General features: G+C 46.4%; 8 protein-coding genes and 1 long non-coding RNA gene across 10 annotated transcripts; 8 read left to right on the plus strand and 1 right to left on the minus strand.

The window, feature by feature from the left end:
- Positions 1-2: 2 nt before the first annotated feature.
- On the minus strand, positions 3-1,294 carry LOC136189586 (transmembrane prolyl 4-hydroxylase-like). Its single transcript, XM_065977593.1, has one exon. The coding sequence runs from the start codon at positions 1,277-1,279 to the stop codon at positions 29-31; it is 1,251 nt and encodes a 416-aa protein (XP_065833665.1). The 5' UTR covers positions 1,280-1,294; the 3' UTR covers positions 3-28.
- LOC136189584 (kelch-like protein 20) lies at positions 979-4,989 on the plus strand. Its single transcript, XM_065977590.1, has 3 exons — positions 979-1,962; positions 2,013-2,733; positions 2,780-4,989. Exon 3 carries the CDS (start codon positions 3,237-3,239, stop codon positions 4,881-4,883), a length of 1,647 nt encoding a protein of 548 aa, XP_065833662.1. The 5' UTR covers positions 979-1,962; positions 2,013-2,733; positions 2,780-3,236; the 3' UTR covers positions 4,884-4,989.
- A 30-nt stretch (positions 4,990-5,019) lies between these two features.
- Positions 5,020-7,787, plus strand: LOC136189582 (putative lipid scramblase CLPTM1). Its single transcript, XM_065977588.1, has 13 exons — positions 5,020-5,256; positions 5,480-5,641; positions 5,696-5,810; positions 5,865-5,950; positions 6,010-6,136; positions 6,184-6,286; positions 6,339-6,477; positions 6,526-6,619; positions 6,673-6,863; positions 6,916-7,011; positions 7,073-7,208; positions 7,261-7,428; positions 7,479-7,787. Exons 1-13 carry the CDS (start codon positions 5,026-5,028, stop codon positions 7,670-7,672), a joined length of 1,842 nt encoding a protein of 613 aa, XP_065833660.1. The 5' UTR covers positions 5,020-5,025; the 3' UTR covers positions 7,673-7,787.
- LOC136189585 (phospholipase B1, membrane-associated-like) lies at positions 7,784-10,127 on the plus strand. Of its 2 annotated transcripts, none has more exons than XM_065977591.1 (18): positions 7,784-7,913; positions 7,963-8,013; positions 8,064-8,123; positions 8,181-8,269; positions 8,317-8,377; positions 8,423-8,481; positions 8,536-8,609; positions 8,664-8,710; positions 8,763-8,889; positions 8,951-9,002; positions 9,061-9,141; positions 9,198-9,266; positions 9,322-9,413; positions 9,466-9,526; positions 9,581-9,676; positions 9,737-9,826; positions 9,886-9,951; positions 10,007-10,127. In XM_065977591.1, the coding sequence occupies exons 1-18, from the start codon at positions 7,874-7,876 to the stop codon at positions 10,040-10,042; spliced, it is 1,251 nt and encodes a 416-aa protein (XP_065833663.1). In that variant the 5' UTR covers positions 7,784-7,873; the 3' UTR covers positions 10,043-10,127. The 2 variants fall into 2 exon arrangements, with proteins under 2 accessions (XP_065833663.1, XP_065833664.1); XM_065977592.1 differs by having other exon boundaries at positions 7,963-8,004.
- A 224-nt stretch (positions 10,128-10,351) lies between these two features.
- Positions 10,352-11,875, plus strand: LOC136189025 (ATP-dependent DNA helicase RecQ-like). Its single transcript, XM_065976866.1, has 3 exons — positions 10,352-10,848; positions 10,903-11,211; positions 11,416-11,875. The coding sequence occupies exons 1-3, from the start codon at positions 10,352-10,354 to the stop codon at positions 11,873-11,875; spliced, it is 1,266 nt and encodes a 421-aa protein (XP_065832938.1).
- A 4,349-nt stretch (positions 11,876-16,224) lies between these two features.
- On the plus strand, positions 16,225-19,260 carry LOC136188629 (uncharacterized). Its single transcript, XM_065976379.1, has 10 exons — positions 16,225-16,279; positions 16,334-16,923; positions 16,973-17,130; positions 17,175-17,351; positions 17,397-17,541; positions 17,587-17,698; positions 17,752-17,832; positions 17,883-17,936; positions 18,025-18,263; positions 18,318-19,260. Exons 2-10 carry the CDS (start codon positions 16,404-16,406, stop codon positions 19,139-19,141), a joined length of 2,310 nt encoding a protein of 769 aa, XP_065832451.1. The 5' UTR covers positions 16,225-16,279; positions 16,334-16,403; the 3' UTR covers positions 19,142-19,260.
- Positions 19,261-20,260: 1,000 nt separating this feature from the next.
- Positions 20,261-20,819, plus strand: LOC136189019 (uncharacterized). The gene is made up of 3 exons (XR_010670343.1): positions 20,261-20,613; positions 20,665-20,718; positions 20,772-20,819. It is a non-coding gene; the product is annotated as an uncharacterized lncRNA (long non-coding RNA).
- Positions 20,820-21,370: 551 nt separating this feature from the next.
- On the plus strand, positions 21,371-23,028 carry LOC136188615 (uncharacterized). Its single transcript, XM_065976366.1, has 3 exons — positions 21,371-21,635; positions 21,711-22,679; positions 22,740-23,028. Exons 1-3 carry the CDS (start codon positions 21,432-21,434, stop codon positions 22,971-22,973), a joined length of 1,407 nt encoding a protein of 468 aa, XP_065832438.1. The 5' UTR covers positions 21,371-21,431; the 3' UTR covers positions 22,974-23,028.
- A 123-nt stretch (positions 23,029-23,151) lies between these two features.
- Positions 23,152-24,821, plus strand: LOC136188617 (uncharacterized). The gene is made up of 6 exons (XM_065976368.1): positions 23,152-23,278; positions 23,327-23,628; positions 23,696-23,856; positions 23,904-23,970; positions 24,025-24,401; positions 24,456-24,821. The coding sequence occupies exons 2-6, from the start codon at positions 23,535-23,537 to the stop codon at positions 24,531-24,533; spliced, it is 777 nt and encodes a 258-aa protein (XP_065832440.1). The 5' UTR covers positions 23,152-23,278; positions 23,327-23,534; the 3' UTR covers positions 24,534-24,821.
- Positions 24,822-25,078: the final 257 nt, after the last annotated feature.

The following is a 25,078-nucleotide window of genomic DNA, read 5'->3' on the forward strand; positions in this document are numbered from 1 at the left end:
AGCCTAGTTCAGAGTGATTATATTCCTATTACAATTCGGAATGCGTCTGAGTATCATACTCAGAATCCGAGCGTTCAGAACGCGTATAAAAATTCTCGGTGGCATCAACATCAATCCAATTATTTGCAATCCATTTTTCTCCGTCGAGCACGTCGCAACCGCCGTGATACGTTCTCAAGTCAATTTCCCCAATCTGTCCCCCGTCGTCGAGACGATGACTGTACCACAGAACGGCCGTACCCATCTTGGGCGTCACGACGACGCCGCTATCGCACTGAGCGCTCAAATTACAAAGCCGTTGGAACTCGGGACCCGAGTCCTGAAACGTTGCATTGGCGTGAGCAAACGGAAACGCCGTCGCTCCACCAAGCGTCACATCATTGAGATAATAGAGCAGAGTCAAGTATCGACACAACGCGCAGCGTCTCCCATTCCCAAGCGTTTCGTCTCTCCTATCGAAATGACAACACGTCATGTTATCGGACGGCGAATAGTGATCGCTGTCCATATGACAATGATAGTGTCCGCGATGATCGTAGTGCACGACCTGTAAACTTTCGCTCGTCTCCACGACGACTCGAGGCAAACCGGTCACATGTAGGAGTCGCTCTCGTAACGTCTCCAGCACGACGTCGACGTCTTGACCGCCCTGATTCAGCCACGCCTGCCGACTGTATCGAGTCTTAAATACAGGTCTCGACTCTTCGACGTCGTCGAGAAATCCGTCCATATCGTTTATATTCGCGTTCTTGAACTCGTCGAAGTCCAACGTTCCGTCGCCGTTTTCGTCCATGCCGAGTTCGTTGAACATTCGTTCGACGTCGTCTTCCGTGAGAACGGTCTGCGTGAATTCGCGCATGCCGTCGACGATTTCGGCGCGCGTTAGCTGCGCGTCGCCGTCGGTGTCCCACGCTTTCCACGCCTCCTCGTAGTCGGAGTCTTCCATGGTGACGTCATCGTTTACGGGTTCGCCCGCCTGGCTAGTTTCGAGACCGGCGTTCTGTGCGAGTCGGATGATGTGTTGGCACTCGTTCGGTAGCAAGAAGTTCTCGATTGCGAATATGGGTGGATCGACGTTGAGTGTTTTGATGGAGACGGAGCGAGATGGGATTTCGGGAAGCGCTATCGTGCGCTCGTGACCCAGCTCGAAGGGTTCGAGACGAGTGAGCGGAGGATGGCCGAATGCCAGTCGGTGATCGAGCAGCAAAAACAAAAGAAGAACTACCACCATGATGAATGGATGAATGAGAACGGATGAGAAACAGGGACGCATGCGCATGCGGAACACAGAACAGGTCACGCGACTAGATAGATAAATAATGTCCGAACTCAAGCGCCGATTCAAGGAATCGTTCGGCGTCTTCGAAAGCGAGATGAAGCGCATCGAGGCGCCTACAGCGAACAGGACGACGAATCGACGAGCCCGTGGTGGGCCGATCGGAGAGCGTACGTCGCCGAAACGCGGCTCTCTATCGCGAATACGGCGCGAATCCGCATTGGATGCCAGCTCGTCAGATCGACGCCGTTCTCGCCGAGACGAAAGACGAGAAATACGGCAAGAACAAGAGCGTCATCGAAGCCATAGTAGACGAACTCCGCGGTGACGTCATCCCCGAGAATGGGACATACCATTTTAATATTTTCACCGACGACTGGTTCCTTCCGGAGAACTCGTACAATATCGACTATTTTATGCGTCTCGGCGGCGTGCCTCTTTGCTTCGCTATCCTTCGATTGCCCAAACCGAGAGCGCCGCCTCGACTATTCTGGTGGGGGAACGTTCGCGTGTTTATAGGGCATTTGCTCGCTTCTCTGTCGGCTGTGCCAAGTAGGGTTAAACCCTTTCTGAGAGATGGAATTCTCGACGCACTCGCTGGGATTATTTGGTCTCCGAGTTCGTCGAGTGCGCTATATTGGGCATATGGGGCTTTGGGAAATGTTCTACGTGATGCTGAAGCTCAGGTTTGCTGTCGCTGTTTGGTACATACTGTATGCATAGTTTAATTTATTAGGCACTTGCGATTCGTGATGATTGCCTTGGCTATCTGGCGAAAGACTATTGTGAATTTGTGAATAAACCTGGCGACGTGCCTCCCACTTTACTCGGCCATTGTTTGTCTCGTCTTTGCGAGTCTTCCAGCTCCGTAGATGACGTCATCAATTCCGGAATAATAACTAAAATACTCGATGCCTATTATAATCGTTATGGTGCTACTCTTCCTTACACCTACGAAATATTTCGTCTGTACGGCGCTCTGTCGTCACTTTGCTTTCGAGTGCAAGAGAGGCGCCATCGCGACCGAATTCAAAACCGGCAGGCGGACAAGATTCTGACAGAGTTTAACTTGGAATCATTACTACTTCCCATTGACCATTGGCTGAGTAAACTACGTGAACAACCGAAAGCAGAAAGGGTATGCAACGTCTCTTATACAGTTCGTTGCCATGCATAATATTTTTTCTCTCTAATTTCCAAACAATAACTCTTGGGTTGAAATTGAGCGTCGAGTATTCTATTTTTCACTCGATCCTGTCTTGGCTCAGCTGCTCGCTGTTCATCCCGTATGTCGAAGGCTCGCTGCCGCCTTGCTAATCGGTTTGCTAATTGCGGCTGATAATTTGGAGCTAGCTAGGAAAGAAACCGGAGGTCGGTTCGGCTGGCTTCAGTGTTCTTGCTGGGGTAAAGACGATCAAGTAAAAGAGTTTGCAAAGCGAGCTCTCCGCGTTGTGCGAGTAAGCACGGCGAATTCTGTAACTTTATTTATTTATTTATTTATAGGCTGGATTAGAAGAATTAAATCCTCCTACACTACAAGAGCTATGCCTCTATTCAGTGTCAGATCACTTTCACTTGTTTGCAACAAAGATTTATAATGAGAAACTTCTGCCAGACAATATGCTCTTGCGAATATCTCCTTTTGATCATGCAAGGACACTGTAGAAGTCTGCATGAAAATTTTCACTCCACCGACTCCTGCCGGTGACTCAATTGTGAATGAAGTACATTCGTCCCATCCAGTTCACGCAGAGAAACGCCACGGTCACGGGAATGAGCATCGCGCACGAAACGAGCAGGGACGCGATCCAAGATCCAAAGATCTCGCCTCGTTCGAAGCTACTTCGACTATTAGGTCCGACGTCGTCGCCCGTAGCGGCGAGAATCGCGGCGAAAAGCGTGAAGAGTATCTTTCGCGACATTCCCGGATAATCGACGAAGCGGGAAACGACTCAGAACGATGACGGAAAAGGCTCGGATACGGACAAGCGACTTCGCAACGGCTAGCCTATCGGTGATGAGCGCAATGCGCGCTGACAGGGAGCTGTGCGACGTCGTTCTGTCCGTCGACGGCACCGACGTCACCGTATCGGCTCACCGAGTCGTCCTCGCCGCAGCCAGTCCCTATTTTCGAGCGATGTTTTCAAGCGGAATGCTAGAAAGTCGCGAATCGGTCGTTCGATTGGCCGACACGGAAGTGGGGGCCCTCCGCTCCCTCGTCGACTACGCGTACACGGGAGAAATCAGCGTCGACGATTCCAACGTCGACGCGCTGTTCTTAGCCGCTCATCAATTTCAATTCACTGAAGTCGTGTATTGCTGCGAGGAAATTCTCATTTATCGCATCGACCCATCGAACTGTATCAGTTGGGCTAAGACTGCTCAAGAATACGATTGTTCGTTATTGAGAAGGATCGCCAATCGATGCGTCGCGTACAACGTTCTGAGCCTGGCCGAAATCGACGACGGTCTAATGGCTTTGTCGTTCGATGATTTTGCCAATATCTTGGCTATGGACGAACTTGTTGTCGATTCTGAGGAACAGGTTATTGAGTTGGTGAAGAAATGGGTTGGCAAGCAGGCCGAGCCACCCGCCAACGCAGAAGCAACGTTGCTGCAAAACTGCGTCAGATGGCCTCTTCTCAATCTCAAACTACCGTCAGAGGAAACAGTGAAGGCATCGTCACACAACTCAGAAGATGTAGGAGATACCGAAATTCCTCCTTACCGCAGTGGCAGTCCCGCTGTCCTAGTTGCAGCGGGCGGATCTTGTCACTGCAAGCATCACTCTGATGATCACGCCGTCGCTTATGCAAACTCCTACTCTCCTATTCATGACTCGTGGAAAGCGTTTCCTTCACTCAATCATTCTCGTTATGCATTGGCTGTCGTGAACGCGTCTGGAAGTCTCTACGCAGTCGGTGGGTTACAGTTTGTTGGCACGAGTGAGTCCTTTGAGCTGCCCAAGCGGTGTAATTTCGTTGAACGCTACGATTCTGAATCGAAGCGTTGGATTGACGTGTCACCTATGGGTGTGAGTCGATCCGGTGAATTTTGCGTTGAAATGGGTGGAAGGATATACGCTTGTGGAAATGGAAAAATTGACCATGCTATGTCCGCAGAAAGTTACGACCCACAGCTGGATAAGTGGCAATTTATTAGTGCTCCAGAACTAAACTCTGTCGTTGTGGAAAAGATGCTTCACGTAGACGGGATGCTTCACGCGCTTGCTTTTCAGAACTTCCCCGGTCTTGTACATCTCAAGTATGACCCTGTCGTGGATAAATGGGTTGAGCTATTTGTGCGTGGTGACTACGGGAATTTCATCAGAGAATCTTTCGTCACTTTGGGTCACTCCTTCTTCAGCTTTAACTGTGACGGATCAGTTTCTCAGATGGACACTAGAACTGGTGAGTGGAGTGAGTTCGGCAGGCATGCGACAATGGGAATGATAACAATGGTTGGTCACGATAATAAGATTTATGCTTTGAACGGTTCAGAATTTTTGTGGATGGACGTGCGGATGAAAAATTGGATTGCCAGTGAGTCTCCTTCTCCAGTTGCTGATCGCTCTGGTGCTGCTCCCCTTGACGGTATCAATTATTAGATGCACTGGTTTTACGTTTGTTGCATGTTGTCAGATAGTTGGAATCTGCATGCAGTCAGCTCAGTGTATTTCTCGCTCTTCTGCGCGTGCACGTGGCGTGATTTCTATGTGCTGTTGTATCGCTTGATATCAAATTTCGCACATGGCTGCAACTCCTTCGAACGACGCTCAGGCCGTCGAACCGGCTTCTAACGAATCGAACGACCAAGAGAACACCAATAACCAACAGCCGGCTCAGCCTCAGCGTCAGGGATCGTTTCTTCAAGGCTTCATCTGGCGCCTGGTCATATTCTGGTTCATTTCCAATCTCTTTCGTCGCGGAGGCACTCCCGGACGAACTTTTAAGAATCTTTTTGAGAAAGGACAGCAACTGGTACGTCCGCGTCTCGTAGAATCGTCGATAACCGCACTAAAACTCGAGGCGTTACGTCATTGTTCCTGACGTCGCTGTGTCATCCTTAGTAGATCAAGAGCCCGGTCCTATACATGCATACTTTTAGAGAGACTAGGTTTTTTACTCGAAAGAGTCACTCTGGGGTTTCGGATTGTGTTTTTTTTATCTGTGTAGTATCTATAGCCGTTTCTCTTCTACGTAGAATCTGCACGTCTTTGTCAACGAGAAGGAGAACTTTACCTATGTCTCTGGCAACGACGGCGACCTATTCTGGTTTGAAGAGGATTTGGAGTATGGAAATTGGGAAGACGGAGAGAACGGCGATGGAAGTCGATATATTTCCAAAGAGATTGCTCTTTCTGACGTGAGTCGAGAAAATCTTTATAGAGTCTTTTATTTACGGTATAAAAACGTGTAGGCCGTGCAGAAGAACGCATCTCTGTATCTTCACGTTTTCATTGTCAAGAGCGGGTTTCCCATTGATCCTTCAGAGGAACAGTACAATCAATTGGCAGTAGTGAACGAATCTTTAAGTCAGCGATTCAGCAGCATGTAGGAGAGACGTGATTTACTCTTATTTTTTATAGGACTGAATCGGTACAAGAAAAGACGAATTCACAAAACCGTGAACTTGATCACTGGCGAAGCAGACGTCAGTCCCGGTTCCGTTCAAGTAGGGAAAACGCGTGAACGACTCTGACGAGACTGCTCTCTATCTCTCGTTCGTTTTAGTCTTCTAATAAGGATGAATGGGAAGAGGCGGAGACAATCAGCTATTGGCATCCGAATATTACCGTTAATCTGCTGGACGATCACACTCCGTGGTCTCCTGGCTCCGTTCCGCCTCCCATAGATCAATGTACGTGTAACCCACCCTATATATAAAAGATTATGATGTTCTCTTAGTTGTCAAGTTTGACAACAAATCGAGTGGCTATTACCCCATTCTCTACATCAACGACTTCTGGAATTTGGCCTCGGAATATATGCCGATCAATGAAACGACTCCGTTAGCACAGAGGAGAAAAAACCTCAATTTTTCAGGGGAATTTTCTTTGTAGAAAAGTGACGCTCAGTCTCACCTTCTCTCCACTCACCCTATTTCGTCTGCAAATGTACTTGTCGCAGAAAACGAAATCCCAGTGGGCGTCGTACATGGGAGAAGCCGAAACGACCGATCACGATGAGGACACGCTCAAAGTAAAATCGAAGAGTACTCCAATTCTTCTTGATACCAATCTCGTGTAGCTGGCTCTAATTGAAACGAATCCCTACTTGCTCGGTCTGACAATCATCGTCTCGATAGTGCACACAGTCTTTGAATTTCTGGCCTTCAAAAACGGTTTTTCCCGCTAACGTCATGCGCGAAATTTTCTCATATCAAATTTGATCTAGACGTGCAATTTTGGCGATCGAGAAAGTCGTTGGAAGGTCTCAGCGTTCGTTCGGTCTTCTTCAACGTCTTCCAGTCGGTCGTCGTTCTCCTATACGTGTTCGACAACGATACAAACATCATGGTCGTCTTCAGCTGCTTTATCGGACTGCTAATCGAACTGTGGAAAGTCACCAAAGTCGTCGACATCAAGGTAATCTAATGCACTTCGTTTCAAAAAGCGAGTCACGCGTATTACTCTTTAGATTGATTTCCAAACTCGTTTATTTGGACTATTGCCCAAGATATCGATCAAGGATAAATCTACGTATGTCCAATCGGCGACGAGACAATATGATATGGTGTGATGACGTCGTGAAAAGTTCGCCTCGTCGATTGATTGTGACCGAGTTTTATCTGTAGATGGCTTTCAAGTATCTCTCTGTGGCCCTATTTCCTCTCTTCTTTGCCTACGGCGGATACTCGCTCATCTATCACGAACACAAGGGCTGGTATTCGTTCGTTCTTAGCATGTGTTACGGATTTCTATTGACATTTGGTAAATCCTTAATCGTTCTCAACGTGAGATGGAGCGCCCGTTTGTTTTCTAGGTTTCATTATGATGACTCCTCAGTTGTTCATTAATTACAAGCTGAAATCGGTTGCTCACCTGCCCTGGCGCATGCTGACCTATAAGGCATTGAATACGTTCATAGACGATCTGTTTGCCTTCGTGATTCGCATGCCTATGATGTATCGAATAGGCTGCCTTCGAGACGGTTAGTAAATAAATAGGTTTTATTGACGATTTTTAATCTTTTCTCTTTAGATGTCATATTTCTTATCTACGTGTATCAGCGCTGGATCTACCCGGTCGATCCGAAGCGCTTCAACGAGTTTGGCACCAGCGGCGAAAAAGACGAAGCAGCTAGCAGTGAGATCGAAGGATCGCCAGGACAACCAGAACAGCCAGTAGCCGACGATTCAGTGGTAGCGGGAGACGATAAAGTGAAGACAGATTGATTTATCTTTGTCAACAGCTCGGGGTAGTTAGCACGTATCTCTATTCTTCGACACTGTTGCACTGGGTGCTTGTGTGAGAGACCCTTTCTAATAAGAGGCAGTCATACGAGTGTGACTTTGTGGCATCTTCGTCTTCGTTTGATTTTGCATAAATCACGTGTTTTTAGTGCGGAGGAGAGCTTCTGACCTTTGTTCAGCACAATGTCTAGCTGCTTTGGAGCGCTCTGCTTTCTCTTTCTCGGTTAGGATGCGCGAAGCAATGACGTTTTATTAGGACACTGGCTTTTTAGCGTTTCTCGCCGGAGCTGATGGCCTCTATCTAAAGCCAAAAGGTGATCGAGGTGGGAAATCGATAGGCTTACCTATCAATGCTATCAACTTGATTGCTCAGTACTCCAAGCTTTGGCCGAGAGCTACTCCGAATCAAAAATGCACCGACGTGTTAACGAAGGTGAATAACAAGACTCCTCCACGCTCAAAGCGTCGCTGGAGACTTACGTGTTCTCAGGAAGCGATCCCGAGATGGAAGTGGTGCGGCTGGCTGCCATGCTAAGAGACGTCGCCAACATAGAAAACTTCACCGCAACGCAGCTATCTGTAGGCGTACAAGGTTGTTTTTCTAGTTGTTCATGCAACTTATTTAGCCTGTTGGAGCCGAATTCTCCTGCCCTAGGCTCGAGCCGTCACCCGAAGTACCTCAATCAGGTTAATTAAAGAAATTCTTATATTTTTTAGTTAGCTTTGTTTTAGTGCATCAACTTCGTCCTTCTGATATCAAAGTGATTGGCGCCTTGGGAGACTCTATCTCTGTACGATGCTACTTTTACCTGACGTTCTTATTTTTTCATTTGCTTCTATTTTAGGCTGCATTCCTGTCTATGGCCGAAACCGTACTCGACGTGATTCTTGTTCGCGAATACGTTGGAAATTCGTGGAGGCAAGCACGATTAATTTTAATAATGCAGAAATTTTGATTAATTTTCGATGTCAGCATCGGAAGCGATTACGGTGATCCAACCGAAGCTGCAACTTTAGCAAGTAGGCAACATGCAAATGACACACAATTAAGGCGACGAACAATCTTGCTTAGATTTTCTGGGATATTACAACGAAAATTTGCGCGGATCGTCAACCGGTACCTGCAGGGTGCTCCAATCTGGCACAGACAACTGTCGGAACGGCAATTTTAACACGGCAAAGAGCGCAGCCAAAGCAAGGTAAATGCACGAAGCCAAGCGATTACGGGGAAAAAATCGGCTTCGTTGTTTTTACGTATAGGGCAATGTTGGGTCAAGCAGAGCGGTTGGTGGCATTGATGCAGGCCGACCCAGTACGTCGCACTAAATTGATTACATACAAGTAGCCAATTAATTAGCACTGCCTCTTAGGATGTGAATATTGAAGAGGACTGGAAGGTTGTGACTCTGTGGATAGGAGGGAACGACTTGTGCCAATTTTGCAATAATAATGTAATTACGAGCAATTTTTTCAGTTTCGCGCGCGCGAGAACGGTTTTATTTTTTAGAACCGAGGAGCAACCCCTGAGGAGTACGAAGAGTACCTCACGCAAGCTCTTGATTATCTTCACGAAAACGTAGATGCTTCTAGAAATAAAAATAACATTTTTCAATTAAGAAATTATTATTTAGTTGCCACGAACGTTTGTCAATTTGGTGAGTATCATTGACGTGGCAATGCTGCAGGAGGTGTCATCCGACATACGATGCACTTTGTTTCACTTGTAAGACTAAGACGCAGGCGCAGACGATTTTCTCTTATTTTTTTATGAAAAGGTTTGAATGCAGTTGTCTGGATAGACAGGAACAGCTGACGGAATATGCACTGGAGTACAGGGTACGTTGACCATTCGTAATCAGACATGTTCTCAGCAAAGATCTGTCTCGTCAGAGTCGCATGCACGAGGTGATTGATTCTGGTCGATACGACACGAAAGACGACTTTACCGTTGTCATTCAACCATTCTACGAGGAAGCTTTCTTACCCGTGCGTTCTTATTTAATTAATTTAAAAATAACTTCGGTTCATACCGCTTGGGCTGTGTAGGAAAATCCAATCGATTACTTTGCCGCCGACTGCTTTCATTTTAATTCAAAAGGTCAAGCTGTTGCAGCCGTATCTCTTTGGAATAACATGGTGAACAATCTTCACACAAACGCTAACAATTTTCTCCTTCTATAAATCGAATAATGTAGGTGGAACCGGTTGGAAGCAAGTCGACCCAGCTGGCGATTGACTTAGAAGCTAAATGTCCTCAAGAGGTAAACTCGCCTTGAAATTTATAGAGCAGTTCCATTGTGCAACGTCAATGTGTAGCCCTATTACCTCTTCACAAAGAAAAACAGCGTTTGAATGAAGAAGTAGCAGAATATTTGGGTCAAAAATTGTTGTTTGTTTTTCTATTCGATGCGGGCTCATTTTTGTTGTTGTCAATGCGCTTTGTTGTGTAGCCTCGATACTCCAGACCCTCGCGCGTTAGGGGGGGTGTGGTTGGCGAGAGGGTCTGGACGCACTCTGTAGAAAGCCGTGGTTTTTCGAGCCGAGCGAGCCAATCACAGGTCTCGATACCAATTAGGGCACACGTACACTGATTGGACGAGGACCTAACTTCGTTTAGCGACGAGTAACTTAGTTACGCGCACTGTAACGCCCACGTCTGTCATGGCTGCGGGACAAGAAGACGTATTCAGCGATGCCTTTGCTCAAGTGTGCAGAGTTTTCCGAATTCCATACCTGAAAGAGCCACAGAAGACCGCGATCGCTCATTTGCTTCGGGGGTCGGATGTATTCCTTTCCGTACCGACCGGCTACGGCAAATCCGTAGTCTACTGCTGCCTTCCATTGGTCGTAAGCCATCTGCGATCTAAAGGATCGTTTCCTGACCTACGCTTACCGGAGAGTCCAGTTGCTCTGGTCGTCTCTCCTCTTTTGTCTCTTATGGAAGACCAAGTGTCGCTTTTGACGTCGCTTGGAGTCTCTGCTGCTATGTTGGGAGGCTCGTCTGATTCGTGCATTGAAAAAGGTCAAATTTCGGTTGTGTTCGGTAGTCCCGAGAGGTGGTTGGGGTCGGATCGATGGAGATCATGTCTTGAGTCAAAAGATTTCACAAGATCGATTGTTGCCGTTTGCGTTGATGAAGCTCATACCGTTGTCCAATGGTAATATATTTTTTACTTTCTTCTTTTGCGATGACGTAACCGATGAACTTTTAGGGGATTGCCTGATTCAAATTCAGCGTCCAAACAGGATAGGGGAAGGGGTCCTTTTCGATCTTGGTGTGGTAGTGTAGGAGAAATTCGTTCTACTGTCAGAGCTCCTATGCTAGCCGTAACAGCAACTGCCTCATCCTCGACTCGACGTTTCCTATTGAAGCACTTGGGAATGGCCGGGTGCATCGACATATCACTAAATCCTGACAGATCTAACATAAGGCTGTCTCTTATACGAGTATCCAATGACATTCACGAAAACTTTCAGCACATGATACAGCTACTGTCAATGACACGGGAGAAAACAACCAGGTGTGTAATATACACGAGATCGATTGTTACGTGTTCCACAATATTTGCAATATTGCTTGACGGTTTGGGCCATCTTGCTTACACCCCCGATGGGTGCGCAAAAGTTTTTTCTAACCGCATTGTTTCGATGTATCATTCCGCAACTAATGATCACATCAAGGCGCACATTCTAAAGTCATTGCAAGACCCTGAAGGCATATGTAGGATTATCGTTTGCACAAGTGCCATGGGGATGGGTGTAAACATGAAAGGCGTTAACGTTATTTTGCACTATGGCCCTCCTTCTACAATAGAGGAGTACATGCAGGAAATTGGTCGTGGTGGCCGCAATGGGGGTAGCAGCCACGCCGTTTTACTTTACAATAAGCGCCTGACACGCCACTGCAAAAAGGAAATGAAGAGCTACATCTCCAATCAATGTATCTGCAGAAGAGAAGGCCTTCTGCAGCACTTTGGTCACAAAAAAGAACCATCGCTATTTCCGCTACCCCACGCATGTTGTGACATATGCACGACGGAATGCGATTGTGGTACGTGTCCTGTAGATTACAGCGACACAGTTCCCTTTGGTTTGGGAGGGAAAAATCAAGACCTTGGTAACTGTGATGACGAATCGACCACCGAAAGCGACGACTCACTAAGCGGCGATGACGAGACAAGCTAAACTCATTGATTCTGTCAGAAAGTCAGCTTTATAATACCGGTAGTACATTAATTAAGCATCGCAGCCATTTACGGACGCCACACCTCCTCTTTCATTTCTGACACGAAATTCTGACTTTCTTTTCTTTATCCAGTCAAATAGTTTGTCCTTATCAATAGATGACAAATGAGATTTCTTTATCTTAGGAAATGACTTGTGCCCTCGGGTAACACCCATATCATCGCAGCATTTGCCTTGTATCAAGCAGTGACTTATTTTTAACACATCGTCTTCAGACGATGCTCTGCAGTGTTGGCCAGACACGCCGCTGATTTCAGCCTCCTTATCAAAATTTGTCATAACATCATTCACTGTTTTAACAGCTCTGGACATTGTCCGCGACGATTCAAAGGTAACATTTGCACCTTGATTGCTAATCATTTCTTTACACAAATTGTTGTTGTGTTCTACCATGAGGTCTAATGGAATGTTTCTTCCTGGACCTCCTTTCAAGTTGAAACCTCGTTCCCATAGTTGTCTATAAGCGTCTTTTTCAAACCGGACTGCCAAAGGATTAGTGACAGCACGTACTGAAACGCCGACATTCTAGCATTGCGCTGCCGCAGAGTAATCGATGCCGCCAAGCATAGAGGCCCTTTACAGTGATGTATTGGCTGCTGTGTGTCTTCTCCAAGGGCAGTTACTAAGAGACCGTGAAAAGTTGGAGCTTTGACAGACAACTCTCGTGCAAATCGACTCAGGCTGAATGATAGTAGATCTTGAGGATCCGTGTTTTTAAGAAGAGAGCTGTGGCTTCCTTTCGAGAGAGAGTTGCATTCGGACGCAACTAACTTCATACATAGTTCGATTATTTCGGATCGCACAGCGTTCCATGCAGCTCGCGCTATTGAGGCGCGATGGCCGCGAGCTAAGCAACGCCCAAGTGTTGCAAACTCTTCTGTGAGACGCTTTGTGGTTTTGCGTTGCGTTGAGGGGTAAGTCACCGACACCTTCAAGAATATATGTCCTCTATGCAGTACGACAAACGCCTAGACGACTTCGTTTGTACCTCAACAACAGACGGTTTTTGGGCTTTTTTCGAAGCATCCTTCTCTTTTGCTTCAGCTGGCCGTACCTCAAAGCGTCGTGCTGTCGGGGACGACAGTGCTAGCGACGCGCGAACAGGCCTTAATCGAGCAAAACCGTTGTCATATAGCTGCCGTATATACAGTACCGATCATATGTATTAGGCCACCCTGGTTTCTTTAGTAATCATTGTCGTAATACGCGCTCATTCATTCAAAAGATACGTAGAAGTCGAACTTCTGTTTGCACTAGTAACAACCTTCTACCTTTGCTCTTCTTTCGTAGAACAAATGTTGCAAGTTTTGTAGCAACTGTGTGGCGTTACAAGAGCAGTACTGTAACCCTGTCTATTTATAGTGCGTTTTGAAAGTTAGGCAAAACTTAGGCAAAATGAATTAATATTTGACTTCCAAAGTTAATAAGCATTAGTTTTATTGCTTGCGAAATTTTTGAGATTGAAACCAACCTAACTAAAGGCAAAAATCAGAAATTTTTAAAGTTTTAATTTTTTGCAAAGCATTAAGAAAATCCTTGTTTTAGAACTATACGTAGAAATTTCTGTTAAAAGCATCAGCAACTTCAGTAAAAGAACTGAAAAGGATGCTTATTTATTCCTCTTTCATCTAATGACAACTTCGATTTCTAAAGCATTAGTTAGACCAGTTTAGAGAATTAAAATGAAAAGGTGGTAAAATGGCGTTATTGCAAACAGAGTAGCTTCCTAGTCCCAAACTGGAGGCATGCGGAAGACAACTTTGCAACATTTGTCATGTTAAACTTTAACGACTTTTCAGTTAATTAAAAAAAATTAACCATAGGAAAATTCTATTTTTACGCAAAAATTGTCCTATGTTCGGTGAAGGGTATTATTCTTAGTGTTATCACTAAAGCGCGTATTGTCTCAATGGAATTGCCACAAATTTGCTACAATTGTTTTTTTTTACAAATTTAAGACTTATCTCTTCTTTTAAAAAGAAGCTTTGCTAAAAGCAAAGAGAGACTTTTTTATCACGCATCATACAAACTTGACTCTGTATAAGGGTTACTAGGGGTGGCCTGATACTTATGACCGGTACTGTATGCCTCGCGTACATTCCCTTACCGTTCAGAAGCCGGAGATGAGGTGCGTGCCACGGTCTGCGTCGCAGTGTTTTCAGAAAACAGCTTCTTTGGCATGAGTGACGCGTGCACTCCCACGAACGCCGCCTCGTCGTGCAGTGGACTGGCTCTCCGCCTGCATGGGCGCGGCTAGCGATATAGTCTGGAAAGAGAGGCGCAGAGTGGCTTACGATGGACTTGTTGGTGTTGGAGCAACTTGAATTGATCGAACAGCCTTTTTGGCAGGCCGCTCACGTCCATCTACTTGCGGCGATTGACTGGCGCCTCTCTTAAATCGAAGGCTCAAATTTGTACGGCGGGCCCTCTCCTTCAGGTCTAGGCGTAGAGTCGTTAGATCTTGAAGAATTCGAGAGAACTTCAACAATTGGGCGAAGCATCTTGTGCAGACGCCTTGAGGTCGTCCATCCGACGGTCGTACCGCTATTTCCGTACAAGCCTGAAAGATGCTGAATAGATTGCCTTCGCTTAGCGACTTCCGCGATAGTCTTGTCGAGTAGCCGCATCCGCATAAACGGCACGCGTCATCGAGGTACTTTCGAGGAGTGCCCATTAGGTGCTTCTTCTAACTAAGTTACTCGTCGCTAAACGAAGTTAGGTCCTCGTCCAATCAGTGTACGTGTGCCCTAATTGGTATCGAGACCTGTGATTGGCTCGCTCGGCTCGAAAAACCACGGCTTTCTACAGAGTGCGTCCAGACCCTCTCGCCAACCACACCCCCCTTAACGCGCGAGGGTCTGGAGTATCGAGGCTACCAGACTAGGGGCGGATAACCGAAGGTCGGATAACCGAGGATCTAACTGTACACCTAAAACGTGAAGAGCCCGGATGACCAACTCCCCCGGATATATCCGAAGAGTCAGGAACAACCACATCAACGACTTTATTCACCGACAAAGGAGTAAGGGGGCTACCTGCAGACACGCATATAAAAGTAATTTTTTGTTCTCTATAACGATACCCACACGTTTTGGGCCAGTCCGTCACAGAGCATCATTTTCGGCGGCATTTTTCCCAGCCATAAGCGCAGAATCCCACCAAAAAGAATAGTTTTATATGTAAACAGAGAATAAATGAATAAGTAAATGAATTCTAACGTTCATGGACAACAGTAAAGGAACATGTTGGATTTGTCGTGCTGCGAGCTGATAACGTGCCTCTTGACACGATCATGCACCCGAGGGAGCAGAGTTTTAGAGGTTAGCTCTACCTGTGTCACCTTTACTCGACATGCAAAATGGCCAGTATATGATTTCGCTAATTTGAGATATGAATGGAACACCTGAAATCTGTGTCTCTGAGTAGTCTATACAGGTAAGCATGCATATCCAACAGGTGTCCCATTCATGCAGAAGGTGATCGACTCGACGAGTGAACATCTTACACAGTTACACTAACAGTCAAGACAGGCATGTGCTGGACTACTGTACACGGGTGTTCGGGGATCACATGATGGCTTACAGCAGGCCATCATTATCTAGTTATATACCGAAAGTAATCATCAACAAAATGTTACCTCGCTCGGAAAACCGTGATTCACTTTTGGCATTGACGTGTCGTTTACATGTTAGCAAATGCATGACCGCGGGAGGATTTAGAAGAGCGCTTATATATACAAGGCCGGCGCACGGAAATTAGGGTCGCGCGGTCTACGCGCAAGCAGAAATTTTATAGAGCCACGCCCACTCGTGTAATCATTTTCGTGCGTGTTCGCATATGCAACATGACTTAGAAACAGCCATTCCTAAGCGCGAAGTTAAAGCAAAAGAAATAATAGCATTTATTTTTATCATCGGCTAAAAATTTGGGGGGCCATGACCCCCCTTGATATAGCTCGATCTAATATAAAAGACAACTAAACCTCGATGACAACTTTGACGAAGCTGAAACGCTTATCTCTTCGTGCAGTTAGGTATTCAAACACGCTTAGAGAAAACAATACTTAATGAGAAATTATCTTTAGGCTGGTAAACAGGGAAGGAGAAAATTGGTCTCCTTCGGAGCTAGTGAAAAATTCTTTATCACGGAGTACTAGTACAGCCTAACCCGCCTCACAACTTTTGAGAAGCCGACTCCGTAGTTCTTTGCATGACGTGCCGATAAACAAACGGGCATTTTTCATCTCCGTTTATAGAAACTAGTCATCTGACCTTTCACGTGACCGTGACCGTGACCTTTGCACTCGACGAGCGAAAGGTGTGGCTCCTACTAGAAAGAAACCTCGTATGAATGATTGAGAATTAACCGGGTGATTTACTCCAATTGCCTTCTAATTAGCTAAAAAACGATTCTCGTCGCGATCTCAAAGCGCCAAAAGTCCATTCGAGGTTATTTCGATCACGAAAAAATGGCCGAACCCGCATCACCCGAGCCTCGATATTCTCACGAAAGTGCGTTGATAGGAAATGAATTGCATGTATTCGGTGGAAAAAAGAGAAAACTTCCCAACAATTACTATTTTCCCCGCAACGAGATCTGGACTTGTAATGTCAGAGAAGAGAGGAAATGGACTAGACGTTTCGCGGAAGGAAAGAATATTCCTCCGCCTTGCGCCGGAGCACGATGCGTGGTCATCAATGGGATCATGTATTCGTACGGCGGAATGAAGGAAGACGGAGGTCTCCTGGGAGAAGTATTCGGTTTGGATCCAAAGAATATGAATTGGATCCAAGTATACACGCTTACACATAAAAAGAAACCCTGGCAACGCTCTCACTGCTGCTTGTGGGCTATTGGGGGAAGAATGATCATGTTTGGAGGATACAGCGGACGCATTCCTCCACATATTCTCCAATCAGGGGCACAACTCAATGGAGAGGTGAATAATGAGGTTCATGAATTTGTATTTGAGGACGGAAGAGATAAGGGTGAATTTCATGATCTAAAATCTAGAAATATTTCAACTTTTATGATTAGGACATTGGTTGGATGCTGAATTAAGTGGAGAAAGACCAAAGCCACGTAGCAGTGCTGCTATGGAAACGATTGATCAACACCGAGGACTTCTCCATGGAGGGTGTGAGAGTTGGAGGAAATCATTTGATGATGCTTTTGTGATTGATTTGAGAGAAAAGGTAAATCCGAACTATGTTTGGCAATATTAAATACGTTGTAATAGAAATGGATTTGCATTGATTTTCTTCCAAAACCATCTGCTCGAGAAAATCACAGAATGTGTCGATTAGTGAAAAGAGGCTTTGAAAGAAAGAATTGCTTTCTAATGATAGGCGGTTACGATAAAGAACTTTCTGACAGCGGATACCTAATTGATTTTGATGAACAAAAAGCACACAAGGTAGATTACTGATTTCATTGCCATTAATAAGAATATGAATTGTAGAATTCGTTAACCCCGGATATAGCCCCGGTGTCGTTGCACACCCTTCATTGTATAGCCAATCAAGATGGCTCTGCCTACCTCATTCTTTCTGGCGGTGAAGACAGAAAAAAAGAATGCCAGAAAATGATGAAAATCTTTACAATTGGTAATTAGAATGCAATATCCATTTGAAAATCATTTCACTAAGCAGGCTCCTCAAACGAATCGTACACAAAAATCGAATATCTCCGTCTTACAAGAATTCCCTCTCCTGGTGAACAAAGAGGCATCTGGGGTGTTGAGCAACAAATGGAAAGAATGAGGTTGGCTTCATGCTTGGTACGGCTACCTTACTAACACGCTTATTCATTTCTAGACTGGACGTGCATCAAGATCGCTCCCACAGGTTTGAAACTGATCGCACTACGGAGCAGTACGAAACACTGAGAGCTGAAAAGTAGAAACTTTGCCATTTTTATGGGCGTTTCATATGCGGTGTGTACATAGGTTAGAGCAGGATGCACGATTTCGTCATCTTCAGGAACAATTTGAACTCCAAAGGTGAAAATTATTAATATAAACGTTTATAACGATACCCATACTTGGATGATGACATAAGCTAAATCACAACTTTGATTTATGAAATAAGGACTTGGCTTCAGACTGAACGTCAAACTTCTCAATCTCAGCATCAAGCGTTGGTTCGCCTTCATGCTGAACGTCAAGCCTTGGAATCACGATGCCAAATTCTCGCAGCTCAAAATCACAATCTCCTCGACTCATTGGAGGAATCGCAACAACGTCTTGCCCAATTCATTGAAGTTCTAAGCATTAGCCCGCAACAAATTCAGCTGTCTCAAGACAAGCTGGGAACAGGAGCATATGCAGGTAAATAAAAGTTAAATACAAGTTAGTTTTAAAATAGATAATGTTGAACTTGAGATGTGTTCATTGGCCATTGGCACGGCATTGACGTGGCTGTGAAGAAATTCCACGAAATCATCACGACCGACAGAACGATTCCCACATTTCAAGAGGAAGTTCTCACGGCTAGTCGACTCCATCATCCCAACATCATACAAGTGTGCGGTGCTATAATGAGACCGGGTCTTCCTTTTCAAATTGTCTCCGAATTACTCGAGGGATCGGTCAGCGAAGTGATGGATGCCGCCCACTCTTATGGATCCTATCTTTCCATTTATGAGCAGCTCTCAATTGCATTCGAAATGACGTCAGGTATTACGTACCTCCACGAGCTCCATCCCCGTCCCTACGTTCACGGCGATATTCGTCCGACGAACGCGTTGGTGACAAGGGACATGAAGGTCAAAGTCGCTGATTTGGGAGCTGCACATTTGCTAAACAGCTACAAATCAGCCGGACCCCTCAGTCCTAATTATCTTGCTCCAGAACGAAGGGATCCCACGTCCGCACGCAGTTCGTTGCTAAGCGACGTGTACAGTCTGGGCGTTTCGCTGATTGAAATATTCACCGGAGTGGGACCGATTATAGCAGAGAGAAGTGGTCAGCTGGGACGGATGATGAATCGGGCTCAGTTGCACGCCATTTGCTCTAGAATGATTGCGGGACGAGACAGAGTGAGAAATCGTCCTACGACTCGCGAAGCCCTTGCAATTCTGAGAGGGGAAATTAATAAGCTGCTAAGGTTAGGGATTGAGCCGATGAAGAGATTGGTCAAAGGAAGACACCTAATAGAAGGAGACAATCGTCGTCACGTCGTTTTCTTGTCCGACGTTCGTATTTAGACTCAGCATCTTTTGCTCAGCATTTTATTAAACACTTTTTGATTTTTTAATTAATAATAGTTTTGGTGCAGACACTCATGACCTTAAGCAGTGCGTATTACTGTATTGAAACATGATTCATTAAAAGTGTCTTTCAATCATCGCGAGGAGTCACATGCAAGGAGACGAAAAGCATATCTTAGCGCGCTGGAGTTGATGAACGTGCTAGCCTGACGGGATAACGAGGAAGTGCGAAAGGAGCAAACGCGAAGCTACAACGTACCCGAGTCAGCCGTCGCCTCAGAACAGTTCTTTGTTGTCTACTACTTAATGGTTGGATAAACCACGTGGCTGTTTCTAGCTATAGCACAGTGGGAACAAGCGAGAAGAAAAAGTGACTAGAGGAAATCCACAGCAGATGAGACAAACGTGCCAGTGCATTTATTTAGCGTGATAACGGAGTATGAGTCATGCGCAAGGGAATTGAGGAGCTTCATTTGGAAAACGCACGCAACGGAGAAAATATTGACAGTGGCAGAAGAACGACCCAATACATAAAAATTACCTGATAATCCATTGAGAAATGATCTAAAGCACGATCGAGCCGCTGCTAGCTAACGTTTGAGGGAAGGAAGCTACCAATCTCTTTACCTACTAGCAACCTCCGACTAAACTCTAATGCAAAGGGAAGGACACGTGCAGACTATTGTAGTTATGCAACGATCGCAGACACATTTCAACCACCTGCTGTAAAACCAGATCTTGTCCCATCTACACTCTCAGCATCGTACACAATGCGGGAGGCTTATGCATCCTATGCCACGAGCTTTCGCATTATCCCCGACCCGCCTTCGATTAGACTGGCAGAAATCGAGTCCTAGTGTCTAGATTTTGTTGGAAATCAGTCTATGCAAACGTAGCCAGTGGCACAGCATGCAATCAATCTCCATGGACGCTGCAGAGGGGCCCGCCCTTTAAGTGCATGCCTACATACTTTGGGGGCACCAAAGGAATGAACAAACCTTGCATACATTCATTCTTCTTTCAGCGCCGCAACTGACACAAACCTAGTAACCTAGTAAACCTAGTAAGACACAGTCATACGCATTCCTAAAGCGTTTAGAAGCGCGACATGAAAGTAGAAGAGTAAGTACGATGCGTACGATCGTGGGTCCTATATAGGGGCCCCCGAACAAAATCTCGTACAGTCGCCGAGAGAAACAGTCTTTTGGATAAGACTCATCGCAAAAACCATTGACGTCGGATTGCTTACCAAGGAGCGGATGTGTAGTCCATCTTGCGTGGGATTCCGGCAGCGAAGGGGGCGGAACCGCTCGATCCCTAAAAAATCGTCCGCTACGACGTCCTCTCAACTCTGACAGGCATCCTATACGCATCGAAACGTCTTTGAAGACCATGGCATGGAAACCACACTAGCATTAATCTGATGCATATTTCTATAGAGAACAATACGAAACTCTGCAAGCTGAAACGTAGGACATTCGAAATTCTTTATCTACGAATAATACGTGCTTTGTATGCAGATCAGAGCTGGCTGCTCGCTGTTGTGATCTTCAAAGACAAATTGAACGCCACAAGTAAACATTTTTACTATGCACGTCTATTACTATACACTAAGTAACGATGGTAGGGCCAATTTCCAAGCTGAGAGCAGAAGAATAGTAGCCAAAAAGTAAAAAGGAATAGGATCAGATAAACTAAATACCCACTTCTGACATAGAAAAGAAATCAGGATGCAACGCAAATATTTTCAATCTCAACGTCAAGCCTTTCAGACTCTGCAAGAGTCACTTGAAGAAACGCGACGCAGCCTTGACCAATTTGTAGAAGTTATAAACATCAATCCAAAACAAATTCAGCTCACAAAGAAAAAGCTCGGAAGAGGAGCATATGCAGGTAAAATAAAAAACATATTTGAATATCGCAGTTGATTTATTTAATCAAGACGTGCTTAGTGGGTTTTGGAAAGGCACGCACGTCGCCGTCAAGAAATTCCACAAACTCATCACGACTGAGAGAACGATTTCCCTATTTCAAAAGGATGTTCTCACGGCCAGTCGACTCCATCATCCCAACATCATGCGAGTTTGCGGTGCAATAATGAGACCGGGTCTACCTTTTCAAATCGTCTCGGAATTACTTGAGGGATCGGTCAGCAAAGTGATCAATTCCGCCAACCACACCCCCCTTAACGCGCGAGGGTCTGGAGTATCGAGGCTATTTGTTGTGCAGCTTATACTATTGATTACTCTCACGTGATGCTTCTGACTATCCGGGCGGACCGGGGACAATGGAGTTCCACATTCACTGTTCCGAGTGTTTGCTAGCGAACTGCGACTCGGCACTGGGCTGTGCTTTATTGCGATGCGATCGTCAGTGCGGTGCCGTCCTGCATCAATGCAAACTCGACGAGCATCGGCTCATATGCTCCAACGCGAGCCAACCGTGTCCCAACGCATCCTACGGCTGCCCGTTCGTACTACCTAGAAGCAAGGCAAGTTGAAGAGAAGAGAATCCCCCTAAAAATATATCTGAAATCCTCCCCAATAATTGATTTCGTTTTCTCCAGTTCATGTCTCACTTGCGTCACTGCCCAGCGAGTGTCCTTCCATGCAAGCGCGTGTGGAGTCGTCTGCGCGTCGACGCTCGAAAACGTCACGGCATCATTGACGCAATGTGGCACGCGACTGGCGACGAAAAAAAGCGCTCCTTTCGGCGTGAAAATCCGCGCGCCGTCGACGGTCAACTCGACGCCGAGCTGACCTACTGCGACGAAGTTCACCTATTTGACCCAATCGGCAGGTCGACTAAACGAACACCAGCTGTCGAACCGAGCTTCGATGCCGACTTCAAATGGGATGATCTTGTGAGCCCGGCATTGCCCTCAGAAATAGAAGAATCGGGAAATGATGTACCCCCATTGCCGCCACCCCCTCAATTCGACCTAGTCCGCCGCGAGGATGATGCAATTAGAAAGACCAGTGGTGACCGTGGCGATCGAGTTTGCCTCGAAGATCGTTCGTGGACGCTGGATTTTAATGCGATTAGCGTTGCCGCGTTCTTCAATACGCGAGGTGGTGGACTCGATTTCTTTCGCTGCGATCGTCTGTTTCGTCGCGACGAGATAGGGGATCACTACGACGACGCTCACGGATTCGTACAGTCGAATCTCGGCGCGTGGATGGAGATGCGATGTCCGTACGAGGGCTGCTCGTACGCGAGGCGAAATCTCGTGCCAGCGCCGCGCGGCTGTCGTGTTCGGTTCGCGCGCGAGCGTATGGCGTTCTCCGTTATTTGGCCATCGTCGTTGTCGTCGTCGTCGTCGTCGTCTGAGTGCGAGGACGTTGATCGTCTGTCGCGATTGCCTGGTGAGATTTTGCTTCATATTGGGTCGTTTTTGGACGGATTTGCCCTGTGCAATCTCGCGTTGACGTGTCGTCGATTGAGAGAGATTTGCAGTCGGTTGTTGAATCGGCGTGGCATGGTCGAAATCGTTTGGGAGCGAGCTGGGGAAAATCGTTGGGTAGAAAAATCAAAGGTCGAGATAACTACTGTACCACCATCATCGTACTGTATGTCTATCTCTGTTTCCTTTTAGGTGTGGTCGTTTTCTACGTCATTTTCTCCCGTTTCTCGATGGCTACTTTCTAATGAGCCATCGATGGTACAGCATATGATGTCGTGTCCTCACAAGGACGTCGGTGGCGAGAAGGGAAACAGTAAGCTAGCACTCGTTGGGCTTAGCCAGCGATCCATTCAAACTGACGTGAAGGCAACGACACCCACGACACCCACACATTATGCTTCGATACGCTCTTCGATACCTTCGTAATCACGTGCATCTGTACTTTACTTTCTACCTACTTTCGCATAAAATTATATTTTTACATCTCCCCTCCCCTCCTTCCCCACGGCGAATTCTTTCGTCGACACGCATGCCCCGAAAAAAAACAAAGGATGTCCGTCTTTGTTAGTCTTCTCGTCTTCTCGACGGTCCTATTCTCTCCGATACGAGAATCGGCGGCGGCGTCCAAGTCTGACAGCTACGGGATCGTCACCTACAACGTTCGATTCCTGCAACATGCGAGCGAAAACGAGACCGAGTACGCACGTCGACAACGCGCCGTCGTTGAAATGGTAATTTGAGATGATGTAGTTACCCGAACAATCTTTTTCGTCCAACAGTTGGCCCAAGCGGAAGCGGACGTTCTTTGTCTGCAAGAGGTATGGGTTCCGGACGACATCGACGACATCGTTCAGAAAACGCGCGACGCGTTTTCGTATCACCACCGGATAACTGTACCTGGCCCAGATCCGACTCACGTGCCTTGCGAACCGGGTCCCGCGTCCGAGCTTTCGACGTGCGCCGCGACTAGGTGCTCGTCAGCAACAAATGACGAAGAGCTACTCGCCTGCTCTTACTTTTTGTGCAACACTGAGATTATCACAAGAATGCCTGCTCTGCCTTTTTGTCACCGCTCATTTGGGTACCGCGTAAAATTTTCTCTTACAACGCAACGCAATCTGATCTCCTTTGGTTTTTCTGTCGTGCAGGTTTAGCTGACCGTGTCGGTTTCTGTCTTCAGCCTGGTAGGTATTCGCCGACCCATGGGCTCCTAATGCTCAGCAAACGACGTCTGAGCGACAAGAAAGAGTTTAGTTTCAGTGCCAATGAAACGACGCTGCTGGCAACTCGCGGATACATTTCTGCAATGGTTGGCAGCTAGCTATATCTACATCCTACCTCATTCAATATCTTTAGATTGAAGACGTTGGTCACGTATTTTGCACTCATCTCGCGACTCGCTCCGGTGACGGTTCAATTTACTGTAAATAGTTAAATGAATTGTGTTACATCTTGCCTGCACTATCTTCTCGTGCAGTTGGATCTTCACAGTTTTCCAATTACACCCAGGAGCAATTGCATCAAGTGAATCTGCTGCTGACGGCCGCAGATTCTGCTGCTAGAGCGAGCGCCTACGGGGTGATCGTCGCAGGGGACATGAATCACGGACCCAAGATTGGAGATCGCATACAGGGCGACTTGGTCGACGTCTACAACGCAGTCCTTCGTCGTGGATACGCTGATCCGTACGTGGCTGATACGTCAGAAGCTCAGTGCACGTTTTGTCGAGCGAATCCACTCGCTTTGGCATCTATTGAAGCGTTCGATGGATCGCCCAATGGAACGCACGAGGGAAATATCCTTGATCATGTCTACGTGTCTTCGAGTGATGGATCTCGTGTGGTTGGCACACAGGTGGGGAGGTGTATAGATAAAAACAACGATTTTTCTTTTGAGTTTTTCTTTTAGCGAATTTGGGATGAGCCCGTTGTTTTCGAGGGCCACTCTCTCTACTTGTCTGATCACTATGGCGTTCAGTTAGATTAGGTTCCTCCCGTTTTTGACGTCAACGACGTCATCGACGAGTGGCGGAGCAGTTTCAACGAATGGAAACAGAAATTTGGCGATTGGCAAGAGGACAGATGTTAAATGTCATTGTTGTTGGTTAGTGTCTTAAAACTTGCCTTTTACGGCGTATTGTTATTAGTTAATAGGCTAGGGCAGAGCTATAGGGGGCTTGGGCTATGGTGTACTGTGTCGTATTTATATCATTGAGATTTGCAGTCGGAAATCATTTGAGAGCGAGTTGGGAAAAATCACTGGGTATAAAATCAACGGTCAATGCAAATACTGTACCACCATCATCGTGTGTCTATCTCTGTTTCCTTTTAGGTGTGGTCGTTCTCTACGTTATTTTCTCCAATTTCCCGATGGCTACTTTCTAATGAGCCATTGATGGTGCCACACATGATGTCGTGTCCTCACAAGGATGTCGGCGGTGAGAAGAAAAACGGTAAGCTACCACTGGTTGGGCTCAGCCAGCGATCCATTCAAACTGACGTGAAGGCAAACGACTGATCTCCCCTCCCCTC

This window comes from Oscarella lobularis, chromosome 7 (genome assembly GCF_947507565.1).
Source record: "Oscarella lobularis chromosome 7, ooOscLobu1.1, whole genome shotgun sequence".
Classification (NCBI taxonomy): Eukaryota; Metazoa; Porifera; class Homoscleromorpha; order Homosclerophorida; family Oscarellidae; genus Oscarella; species Oscarella lobularis.

Excerpts from the sequence above, each read along its gene's own strand:
- LOC136188615 (XM_065976366.1), top strand. The coding sequence starts at position 21,432 with ATGGAGTTCCACATTCACTGTTCCGAGTGTTTGCTAGCGAACTGCGAC. Across the intron at positions 21,636-21,710 it reads TCGTACTACCTAGAAGCAAG|TTCATGTCTCACTTGCGTCA; the intron begins GCAAGTTGAAGA and ends CGTTTTCTCCAG. Across the intron at positions 22,680-22,739 it reads GTTGGGTAGAAAAATCAAAG|GTGTGGTCGTTTTCTACGTC; the intron begins GTCGAGATAACT and ends GTTTCCTTTTAG.
- LOC136188629 (XM_065976379.1), top strand. The coding sequence starts at position 16,404 with ATGGCCGAACCCGCATCACCCGAGCCTCGATATTCTCACGAAAGTGCG. Across the intron at positions 17,833-17,882 it reads GAAACACTGAGAGCTGAAAA|GTTAGAGCAGGATGCACGAT; the intron begins GTAGAAACTTTG and ends GTGTGTACATAG. Across the intron at positions 17,937-18,024 it reads GAACAATTTGAACTCCAAAG|GACTTGGCTTCAGACTGAAC; the intron begins GTGAAAATTATT and ends TTATGAAATAAG.
- LOC136189025 (XM_065976866.1), top strand. The coding sequence starts at position 10,352 with ATGGCTGCGGGACAAGAAGACGTATTCAGCGATGCCTTTGCTCAAGTG. Across the intron at positions 10,849-10,902 it reads GCTCATACCGTTGTCCAATG|GGGATTGCCTGATTCAAATT; the intron begins GTAATATATTTT and ends ATGAACTTTTAG. Across the intron at positions 11,212-11,415 it reads ACACGGGAGAAAACAACCAG|GATTATCGTTTGCACAAGTG; the intron begins GTGTGTAATATA and ends AGGCATATGTAG.
- LOC136188617 (XM_065976368.1), top strand. The coding sequence starts at position 23,535 with ATGACGAAGAGCTACTCGCCTGCTCTTACTTTTTGTGCAACACTGAGA. Across the intron at positions 23,857-23,903 it reads GCGGATACATTTCTGCAATG|ATTGAAGACGTTGGTCACGT; the intron begins GTTGGCAGCTAG and ends CAATATCTTTAG. Across the intron at positions 23,971-24,024 it reads CGGTGACGGTTCAATTTACT|TTGGATCTTCACAGTTTTCC; the intron begins GTAAATAGTTAA and ends CTTCTCGTGCAG.
- LOC136189586 (XM_065977593.1), bottom strand. The coding sequence starts at position 1,279 with ATGCGCATGCGTCCCTGTTTCTCATCCGTTCTCATTCATCCATTCATC.
- LOC136189585 (XM_065977591.1), top strand. The coding sequence starts at position 7,874 with ATGTCTAGCTGCTTTGGAGCGCTCTGCTTTCTCTTTCTCG. Across the intron at positions 8,890-8,950 it reads AAGAGCGCAGCCAAAGCAAG|GGCAATGTTGGGTCAAGCAG; the intron begins GTAAATGCACGA and ends TTTTACGTATAG. Across the intron at positions 9,267-9,321 it reads TTGATTATCTTCACGAAAAC|TTGCCACGAACGTTTGTCAA; the intron begins GTAGATGCTTCT and ends ATTATTATTTAG.
- LOC136189584 (XM_065977590.1), top strand. The coding sequence starts at position 3,237 with ATGACGGAAAAGGCTCGGATACGGACAAGCGACTTCGCAACGGCTAGC.
- LOC136189582 (XM_065977588.1), top strand. The coding sequence starts at position 5,026 with ATGGCTGCAACTCCTTCGAACGACGCTCAGGCCGTCGAACCGGCTTCT. Across the intron at positions 5,257-5,479 it reads TTGAGAAAGGACAGCAACTG|AATCTGCACGTCTTTGTCAA; the intron begins GTACGTCCGCGT and ends TCTTCTACGTAG. Across the intron at positions 7,012-7,072 it reads CGACGAGACAATATGATATG|ATGGCTTTCAAGTATCTCTC; the intron begins GTGTGATGACGT and ends TTTTATCTGTAG.